Source organism: Pundamilia nyererei, unplaced genomic scaffold (genome assembly GCF_000239375.1).
Source record: "Pundamilia nyererei isolate P.nyererei 1_Seehausen unplaced genomic scaffold, PunNye1.0 scaffold00435, whole genome shotgun sequence".
Taxonomy (NCBI): domain Eukaryota; kingdom Metazoa; phylum Chordata; class Actinopteri; order Cichliformes; family Cichlidae; genus Pundamilia; species Pundamilia nyererei.
In genome coordinates this window covers 248,203-259,168 of record NW_005187836.1, presented here as the reverse complement: position 1 = coordinate 259,168, position 10,966 = coordinate 248,203, and the positions used below count along the sequence as shown (strand labels likewise).

The following is a 10,966-nucleotide window of genomic DNA, read 5'->3' as shown; positions in this document are numbered from 1 at the left end:
GAACGTACGTACCTGGGCCCGCCTGCTACGCTTGCAAAGGTAAAATGATTGGCTGGAATCCAAAGTGTATGACATTTCAGGAAAATAAAGCACCGAAATGTGCGCTGCTTTTCGGTCTGGTTACTACCGTTTATGTCAGAACCGGTGCTATAATGGCACCGGATACCGGTACCCATCCCTACCAAGCACTGTTTTAAAGTAGATGAGGGCAAATTTAATCAGATATGATTTTTCCAAATATTTCTGTAGCTCATACCTAACTGCACACTCAGACTAATGCGTTTATTTTTCCTATCAGCTTTTATTCCCAGGTACAGTAAGGTTAGGTTGTCACCGTAGCACACATATGTAGCGAACCAAAAAAAGGACCTGAATAGGTGCGTTCTACATTTCTGCACATATCAGATGATGACAATGCATATAAGTCCTCATTCGCCCCAAACCCAGTAGTGTAACTGAGGTGAATTGAGTGATGCTTTTCTCCTCAAGACTGAGAAGCTGTCTTTTATAACTCAGACTTATATTCCAAAAGGTAAAATTGTGAATGCTTTAAAGCATTTGAGAAAGACACATGACTTACAAATGCTGCTATCTTCTCTGTGCTAGTTTAAAATAGACTGAAGGAAAGTGAAAAACTGTTCTGTAATTCTTTAATTCTTTAATTCTTTTTGGAAAACATGGATGCCTCATCCTCCAGACTAAAGAGGAGAGGGACCATCAGTAGAAAAGTCTGATGGTAAGAGGGCGGCATTCATGCCTGTGGAACTGGCGACGTACATTCTGGAAAGGCACCATCTGTGCTGGAAGGCATATAAATACTTTAGAGCAGCGTATGCCCCCATCCAGATGGCGTCTTTTTCAGGGAAGGTCTTCCATATTTAAGAAACACAATGCTAAACAGCACACTGCATCTATTAAAACAGCATGACTTCATAGTAGAAGAGTCTGAGTGCTGAGCTGGCCTGCCTGCAGTCCAAGCCTTTCACCAACTGAAAACTTAGAGTCTCATGAAGGGAATAAAAATAATACAACAAAGATAACCCAGGACTGAGCAGATGGAATCTGTATCATACACGAATGGGACAAAATTCCTCTCTCATTTACGCATTTACAGACTGATTATAAAAGAAGAGGTGACACCTCTAATTTGAGATCAGAGTTGTAAATCATTGTATTCTGGGTTTGTTTGTTTTTATATTTTACCCAGTGTGCCATATTTTTGGGAATGAGGGTCATAAATGAGCATCAGGTTTTAGTTATGATTTAGGCTTTATGACATTGACAGATGCCAAAATTTGAAGTTTCTGAAACTTTTTTCTTGTAGTTTCAGTGGGTCATCAGGTACCTTGAGATGGCATTTTGCTCAATATGTCTACTTTTCAGTGTGTTTCCTGCTTAGTCCTCACCTCTTGAAGATGATGAAGGCCACTAATCCAACAACAACAGCTGCCAGGATGGAGCAGTAGATGGGGATGAGTTTATCATTCAGACCCTTGTAGAACTGCTGCTGGGAATCACCACTAGTGGTGGTGGTGGTGGTGCTGCTGCTGTCTGTGGGGACCTCTGGTACGGGTTCATATGTTAAGTCATCACTGGTAGTGGGGGGGAAAGTAAATAGAGACCCTGTGGTGGACTGACCTGTAAAGGACAAATATGCACAGAGAGAAATTCTTGAGTTTTGTGAAGATAGAACAGCAACAGGAAATTAAAACATTCACAGTTTTGTTAAACATTTATTTTTGACCACTTGGATCATTTACCGTTAAAAAGAGAAAGCTGGCAGTTTTAATACCCAGCAGGCCGTCCCTGTGCTGAATGTCAGTCCAGTATTTCCTTTCCTTTAGCTTTGTGATTGTGCTGTGGCTAGAGCTAATTACTTAAGAAATATCAAAACATATATTTTATTTATGATTGAAATTCATTTAAACTTTTATTGCATGTCTTGCCATTACGGGAACAAAAATCTACTTCATAATATTATATACATATTATTATTATATAATTAATATCATAATCTACACATAATCTACACATTATCATGTGCAGTACTGACACAATATCAATGCTTCATTTCAAAAATTATAATGAAAAAATGCAGTTTTTCCCTCTTCTGTCTTCTTTCAGTGTCATGGAATATTTTCATCACTTCCTCATGTCTTAGGTTTCTATTTCATATTTGTCACATTTGTCAGATCATCATACAAATTTTATATTGGATTTAATATTTGATTTTATATCTGACAAAGATAACCCAAGTAAATATAAAATGTATTTTTTTAAATAATGATTTTATCTGTGATGACCAGAGCTTTTGGAAAGCTGGGTTAAGCCACAAACAGCACTGATTACTACCAGACCTGTTGATTCAATAAATCTAAACTCAAGATTAGTTAAGAAACAAAGTCATTGACATCTATCAGTCAGGAAGAGTTACGAAGACATTTCTAAGGCTTTGGGACTCCAGTGAACAACAGTGAGAGCCGTTATACACAAATGTAGAAAAGTTAAAAAACTGGTGAACCTTCCCAGGAGAGACCGGCCTACCAAGACTCATTCAGGAGGTCACAAATAAACCCTGAACAACAGAACTGCAGGCCTCACTTGCCTCAGTTAAGGTCAGAGTTCATGATTCAACAATAAGGGCAGGGATAGCTCAGTAGGTAGACTGGTGACCCCATGATTGGAAGGTCAGGGGTTCAAATCCACTGAACGGCTACCCTGAGGTACCCTTGAGCAAGGTATCGTCCCTACACACTGCTCCCAGTGTGCCTCCTTATTGGCTGCCGACTGCTTCACTGAATGAATGGGTCAAATGCAGAGAGAGTAATTTCCCCACGGGGATCAATAAAGTATACATTATTATTAAGAAAGAGGCAAAAATGGCATCCATGGGAGAGCTCCAAAGAGGAAACTACTGCTGACCAAAAAGGACACAAAAGCTTTTCTCACATTTGCCTAAAAACTATTTCAATGATCCCCAAACCTTTGGAAAAATATTCTGTGAATGAAACAAAAGTTGAACATTTTAGAAGACTTGATCCCTGTTACATCTGGTTTAAAACTAACATAGCATTTAATAAAAAGAACTTTAGAGCAACAGTCAAACATGGTGGTGGTAGTCTGATGGTCTGAGGCTACTTTTTTGCTTCAGGACCTGCATGACTTGCTGTAACGATGAATTCTGCTCTCTACCAAAACATCCTGGATGAGAATGTCCAGCCATCAGTTTATTCCCTGAAACTCAAGCTCACTCGGGTTATGCAGCAGCACAATGATCCAAGAAACATCAGCAGGTTTACCTCAGAGTAGCTCAAAAACAAAATGAAGGTTTTGGAGTGACGTGGTCAAAGTCTGGCCTTAAATCCCGTTGAGATGATCTGGCATGACATTAAACAGCCCATTAATGCTGGAAAACCCTCCGATTAAAACAATTCTCCAAAGTAGAGTGGGCCAAAAATCCTCCACAGTGATGTGAAAGACTCATGGTCAGTCATCACAAATGCTCGATTGAACTTCTCACTGCCAAGGTGTGCACAACCAGTTATTAGGTTTACGGGGCAATTACTTATTTAAATGTGTACTAATACGAAACTACCCCATTTATAGACTGAGAGCTGTTACATAAGGTCTTCTGAGCATTGTGTAACAGTAATTGTAAATTATATCTCAGTAGAAGGACTGGTAAACACATCTGCGGTCTGCTAACACAAGATAGGGCACTTCTTATTTCCAAAAATAGAAATACAACTTTCTGCTTCCTCTATAAAAACTGAGAGGAAATGCAGAGTGAGATTTAAACTCTGAGTTTGTCAAGCAGCAACGCATGACACAAACTCACCTATTCATTCTTGAAATTAAATTATTGATTTAAACAGATTTAACTGTGCTGCAGCTCGGGTCAGTGCACTTTTGCTCAAATCGGAAACGCTAAGAGTGACCTCACAACATAAATGAATTTCAAGAATTAACTTCATTTCTAATGAAATCAAATCAAAGGATTTTGTTATTTGGAAAAGAAAAACAGCAACAAACACATCCAGACCAAGGTTGTTTTTTCATAAATAGTAGCAGTTTGTTTGATACTCCACGGACTAGGACATTCCCAGCACAGCAATATGACCGGAAAATGGTTTGCAAAGTTTAAATATAGCTACAGATACAAGTGGTAACTTGGCAGATCACATATTTCCGTGTTACTTTTACTGTTTTGCCTCTTTTCACCACAGCAAGTGTAACAATAAATACTTATTATGCTGACAAACACAACAAGCACTCCCACAACACTTGGTCATACCCCATCCTCCACCCTCCCCTCTCCCCAGGGAGCCATTAACGATGGTAAGAGCAAGTTGGTCCATCCAGTCCTGCCCACATTCCTCCAACCATTAGCAGACACATTCACTCCTCGCCGCGGATGCGGAAACCTATCCTCGCCTGTCACTTACTTACAGTTACTCACAGCATGGACAGGAAATCAGGCTGTTGGTTTCAGAGGGCTCTAAATACCTCAGGAGAGCCGCTGAGTGCAAGGCATCCATTTTTTACTAATGAGGCGAAAACATTTTTAATGAGAGCTAACTTAGATCGATGTGCTGAGCTGCTGCGGGGATTTTAGCTGAAGGAAATTTGAGGAAGCACTTTATGGTAACAACAATTAACTGAACATCAAATCTACGTCGATGATTCTTAATCATTAACCTTTAAGGCCACAGCTTTTTCTCACTAACTTGTCTTAGGATGACACTTGTGCCCCATTAACCTGAAGCCTATGAGCTGTAAATGTAATTCTCAGTGCCGTACTCATTTGACACTTGACACACAGCGAAAACATTTGTTTTGTGTGCAGTTTTTTTTTTAACCCTGTTAGGTATTTACAAGCAGCCCAGATGCCTGTTTGTCTTCGTGTTACCTTGTTATTGTTGGTTCTTTGCCAGTTTTGCCTCCTGCTTACCTCAGTAAGCCACATGCTTCTGTTTCCGGTGCTTTAACTCACTTAACACGACTTACTTGAAACCATTTTCGAGTATTATTGCCACAGCTACAACATTCCTGGTCTTCACGCTTCCATATACTAACTCATCTTGCTTGTTGCATTTAAAGCCAAACTGTAAAGATCTTGGAAACTTTGCATATATAGTGCTTTTTTGTGGCTTTATGGGGAGTTGCACAATACTAGAGATCTAGTAGACAGCTGAAACCTAGATTTACAGATGAGGCTCTAAAAACTTGAGGCTCATCATCCATCCAATTCAATAACTTTTGGAAAGTCTGTATCATCATATTTTTTTATCCCATTCATATGTACTGATAGCTAACAAGACTTTGTAAATCTGGCATCCTGCTCTCATTGATATGTAAAGGAAAAAGTATGGATGACAGAAACAAAACAAAACAAGAGCCAGTTATATTATACGTGTGTGGGTTGCTGCTAAACTGGTGGATATATTATACCTTTATGAGTGGATGAAGTGCCTAAGAAATAGTATACATATAAACAGGCTTCTGGTGAATCACTACAAGATATCATGTTGCTTCCTGCCCTCTTCAATACTAGGTACCACACCATAGAGAATACACACACACACACACACACACACCACCATCACCGCCACCGTTACCACCATAGCGTGTTTGTTTCTACTTTCTTTACTTTCCAACACACACGTGCGCACGCTCACACAAAATCAGACACCGTCCCATGACAGAGAGCTGCTTTGTCCGGCTAAAAATATGTCCTCTCTCCATCGTTCCTCTTTATCCTTCAGTCTTTTCCCCACATTACATCTGGCTACACTTTTACTCATTCCTACTGGGCAATTCCTTTTCTGTCAGTCACTCCTATGATCATTTAGACCAGGGGTGTCCAACTCCAGGCCTCAAGGGCCGGTGTCCTGCAGGTTTTAGATGTGTCCTTGATCCAACACAGCTGATTCAAATGGCTAAATTACCTCCTCAACATGTCTTGAAGTTCTCCAGAGGCCTGGTAATGAACTAATGATTTGATTCAGGTTGACCCAGGGTGATATCTAAAACCTGCAGGACACCGGCCCTCGAGGCCTGGAGCTGGACACCCCTGATTTAGAAGTTTTTTAATGTTGTTTTAATCATTCTTATTATTTTCAGTTTTCATGTGGATGATGAGCACTCTTGTGTAAGCAGGCAGCACTCTCAATCTGCACAAAGCTTTAAATAATAAGCTGTTTTCAATATAAGGCAATGGTGGCAAAGGGAAGCTGCTTCACTGGCATTATTTGTCTTCCCTCCCATCTTTTATCAGTGTATTTTTAATCTTTATTGTAAATGCTAGGTATATATATCGCATACAGGATATTATTTGTCTCACAGTTTAAACCAGGGGGGTTCCTCCGGTAAGAGCACGGCACGCCTGTCATTAAAACTATAAAAGTTGAAAGCTGCGGAGACGTCAAAATGACAGGCTCAGTCGGTTTTGAATTATCAAAACAATTATTATATTTATTGTTAAGCATTATCTGGCTGTTAGTGAAATTACCAGAGTTGTCTCGCTTGCTTTGTCTGATAGTGATTCACTTGTGACAGGAAATCCAGGCTCTTGTGCACATTAAGCGTGTAATAAGAACCTGTTGGTCTGTGCCCTTTACATAAGTACTATATAAGAGCAGCAGGACTGTGCATGCAGCTTGTGTTCACAGCAGCAGCTGTGTGCTTGTTTGTGTGTGTGTGCAGCCACACCTGAGCTGAACTCGTCATTCCAACCACTTGCGGACTCGTGCAAACAGGTGTTGCTGCAGTTTCAACACCGTATACTTTAAAGCCTGACTTATGATTTAGTCACAAAAGACAGGAGGGGCTCGGTTTGCCTTTCTGTAACTGCATTCCACCTGACTGCAGCCATAACAACCACAAATCCCTGCACATCAAAACCTGAAAAGACATTTGTATATTATTCATTATTCATTAAATGAACTACAACTATTTTTATAATAGTTGTTACAAATACAAACAAAGCAATGCCCTTCAAATACTGCAGAATGCTGTTACTCTTGTTTTGTCAATCTGTCTTTTGGCCTCTGGCTCACTTCCTACTGTATGCAACCCATCTACTCCTTCTGCACACATGCCTTAGACACACCCATGAATGTAGAGAGTGCATGCGTGTGGGCACGTCTTTCTGCGTGTGTGTGTGTGTGTGTGAGTGACTGTTCTGCTGCAGAAAGTGATCAGCACTCGTAGAGGTCAACCAGAGAAACCCGAGAGTGCAGAGGAGTAACTCCATCGCTTTTATCGACCAGGCCGCATTCTCAGCATCTGCTCCTGTGCTCCACTCTCGCCAGCTTTCTCCATCTCGTTCTCTCCTGCAGCTCTTTATTTGTTTTCCAGTGTACTAATCTCATGCTGATGCATTTTCTCTTGTGCAGCTGCTTTAAACTGGTTGATCACTACCCTTAATGTAGAAACAAGTCTGTTTTTTTTCCTACAATTTCAAATGACACATGCAAAAATTCTTAAAATGGCAAAAAGGTTGCGGTGGAAGGAGAATCCAGATATAGAGACAGGTGCAGTGGAGGTAACACACTCCCAGCTTTTGATTTGAAGATTGGAGTTTGAGTCCCATCGCAACTTCCTTTAATAGCTAATAGTTATACATTTAAAAGCTATTATGTTCAAGTTTTACTTTACAGTAAGGTCAAGCACTCAAAAGACTTAGGAAGAGTTAGGGAAATTCACAATCAGGTAAAATCTGGGTCAAAGTAAAACCTTTAATGTGTTAAACACACCGTCAAAAGGTGAAACTTTAACTGAAGTGCTTATGCAAAATCAGTTGCTCGTCACAGCCTGCATGACTTTATCACCTGTAAAGAATTTCAAAATGATAAATTGTAGAAAAGTGACAAAACTGCCTTTTTTTTCTCACACTGACAATAATGTAACAAATGACCCAATGCTGCAAAATTACATTAATGTCTCTCTTTATTCAATAATTCAGCCCTAGGCAGCTTTAAAGATAATATCAGTGAGAGAGAGGCTCAGTTTGGCAGAGACACATGCAATAAATCCCGATGAGGACAAAAGCCCGAGTCTCTGAGCAGAACTTTTGGCAACGAAACGACGACACGAGCGAAAGCGCAAGTGTTGTGGTCACCCTTGCCACCAGAACTGCTCACTCATGCCAAATCACCTCTGAAGGTTTTTCCTGGAATCTCCGGGGCAAATTCCGGAATGATGACAGGAAAGTGAGTCAATCCCACACTGACAGCGAAGAAAAAGACGCAGTCAACTTTAAGATCTCCTTCATTGTTACAATGCTCATACTGTGTGGAGAAGGGTGCAAAGGGGTTAAAGAGAGGAGGTCAGCTGCAGCCATACAGAGATACAGAGATACAGGCCTGTGGATGTGAAGGGGACCAAGCTTTGGCAACACAATGAGTGACTGTGCAATACAAAGACAGTGAATTGTTTAGTCACTGGGGCTGGGGATTCTTCACAGCCACTGATGTGGTGATGCCTTGGACGCAGGAAATCGGGAATGTTGATGGCATTTTGTCATCCGTGGTTTCCCCAATTCATAGCCTGCTCTTTATCCTTATGGGGCCAACCAAACACTAAACTTCTCCCACACAGGAGTGCCATCCCATCCAATCATAGCTTAGCAAATCATAACGAAACAAGGGCCTGTCAACCGTTTCAATATCGTTACCCATTGAAGTGGTGCACGTGTTCCTCCAGACTTGATATTTTAAAAGTCTGGGGGATTTTCGTTATTGAAAAGCAAAAATACACGGGATGTTAGTGTGTCAGCGCTGACGCTTCAGCCACTGTGTGGAACCAAGATAAGAAAATAAACAGTTATAACAAAAGACCCCAGAAAAGATCATAGTTTGATCAATTATAAGCTCAAAAGACTTTTCATTTGTATTGAGAAATACAAAAGATAAAATATTGCTGCAAAAATGTTGATATTAAATTCTAAATTAACGTTATAGACTGTGTTTTTGACCGTTATAGGCCGTGGCACCGCATGAGAATTCATTCAAATTTAAGAACCCCCTCTGCAGATTCAGAAACGTCCCTTCTTTTGCTTCTTTTCCTTCGTCCTTCGAATTGAACTGCCGTGGCCCTGAGAGCTCTGCATGGTCCTTGTTAGTAGATTATGCTTTCTGATTTCTGGAGGGCAGCCTGTCGATTGTTAAGGTCAACCAAACTCCGGAAGGAAACTGCTCCCCTCCCCTCCTGCTAACCTATCAATAACCGAATGAACTTGGACCAATCACTCTCCCCTCCTCCCCCCTTTTTTTGTGTCTCTCTACTGAAACCATTGTCATATGTATACGTGTCTATAACTTATTAGTTAATTCTGGTGTCTTCGTAAAAATATCTCCTGTTTAAAAGAGGGTTTAAAAAAAAAGCAAACAAACCTCTACATTTCCATCTACTAGCTCACATGAGTAATGTTCTGACTGACAGTTCACAGACTCCTCTGCCAATGTGAGAGGGGAGGCAGGGGAATCAGGGTTACGTGTGTGGTAGGGGATCTTTTCTGTTCGTTTGCCACAAAGATTACAGGAAAGCTAACAAGTTATTACTGAAGAACCTCGATTAACAGGTGGAGCATGGGTAACACGCCAAAAAAAAGAAAAAAAGACGCAGCTCTAGATAGGGCATTGACCTTGAGAAGGGTGATTGATGTGCCTGTTGGATTATTGCCAGATCTGTGCGTGGTTGTGTGTGTGTGTGTGTGTGTGTGTGTGTGCGTGTGTGTGTGTGTGTGTGTGTTGTATAATTCACATTAAAGTAACCCTTTGAAGTTTCTTGTTGTGCATGTATGTGCATGAATAATACAACTACATATGTCCTGCCAGCCAAAACTTTTTGCCCTCGCTGCCACAGAGCAAGAATTCGAGGCTCTGGTTGATGGATACAGCATGTCCCGTCAGCCCTGAGTACGATCTCAAGGAAGAACAGGGTCATGGAGCAAAACCTCTGTCTCCCACCACTTTGAGGGCTTTTAGCCAAAACCTCAAGATTATAAGAACAGGCAGTGAGTACTTTATCCTGCTCAATCATTGCTCAATCATACAGCTTTAACCAAGGTCGAAAGAGGCCTTGCAAAGTTGTGTTAACGTGGCTGCATTATCCTACTCATAATGCATTCTGAAATCATCTTTCTCTGAGCTTGATGGGCCTCACAAGAACCAGCCCTGCATCTCCATTCCCAAACCAAACCAGTGCTCAGCAAAGCAAACCACTGCATCTCAGGTAACCGAAGCCAACCATACAAGCCCTGTCTCCTTGTAGAGCACTAACTTGCCGTGACGAAGATAAGCTGCTCGGATTAGTGTATTAAGTGCTACAATAAAGGGATGTTGGCTGTACAAAGTTCAGGACTCTGACGCTTCAGAAAGAGATTTTATCCTTGGTCCCATGGAGGGATTTAGGCAACAAATGTATGTATGTATGGTTACCACTGCCTAAGGACAGGACCACGGATTCTTAAGTGAAAACCTTTAGCGAGCCCTTATGTGTCGTAAAGAGACCAATTTTCTGAAAACACATGCTACACCAAGGATTGGGTCCCCCAACACAAACACAGTAATATACTGTATGCGGTTAAGTGGCAGGAGGATTGCTGTGAATTATACATCAAGGAAACCAAACAACCTCTGGCTAGCAGCTGCCACGACACAAAAGAGCTTCCTCATTAGGCCTGGACTCCACAGTCTATTTAAACCTGCAGGCCACAGTCTTTAAGTGATGAGTACATATCCTGGATAGGGAGGAACGCTGGTCTGAGCATGGAGTCAAGGGAAGCATTTGTGTGAAAAGGGAAAGACCACCTCTGAACTGCAGAGGGAACCTTAAGTTTGATTTAGACTGAAATATACAGTGGCTTGCAAAAGTATTCGGCCCCCTTGAACTTTTCCACCTTTTGTCACATTACAGCCATAAACATGAATCAATTTTATTGGAATTCCACATGAAAGACCAA

At 41.1% G+C, this 10,966-nt stretch overlaps 1 protein-coding gene across 1 annotated transcript in view; it reads right to left on the bottom strand.

Moving 5' to 3' along the window:
* ngfrb (nerve growth factor receptor b) overlaps positions 1-10,966 on the bottom strand; it is a 43,817-nt gene that overhangs the window by 5,924 nt on the left and 26,927 nt on the right. The window contains exon 4 of the mRNA XM_005753523.1: positions 1,407-1,638. Coding sequence (XP_005753580.1) covers positions 1,407-1,638 — 232 coding nt within the window. The remainder of the gene's footprint in view (positions 1-1,406; positions 1,639-10,966) is intronic.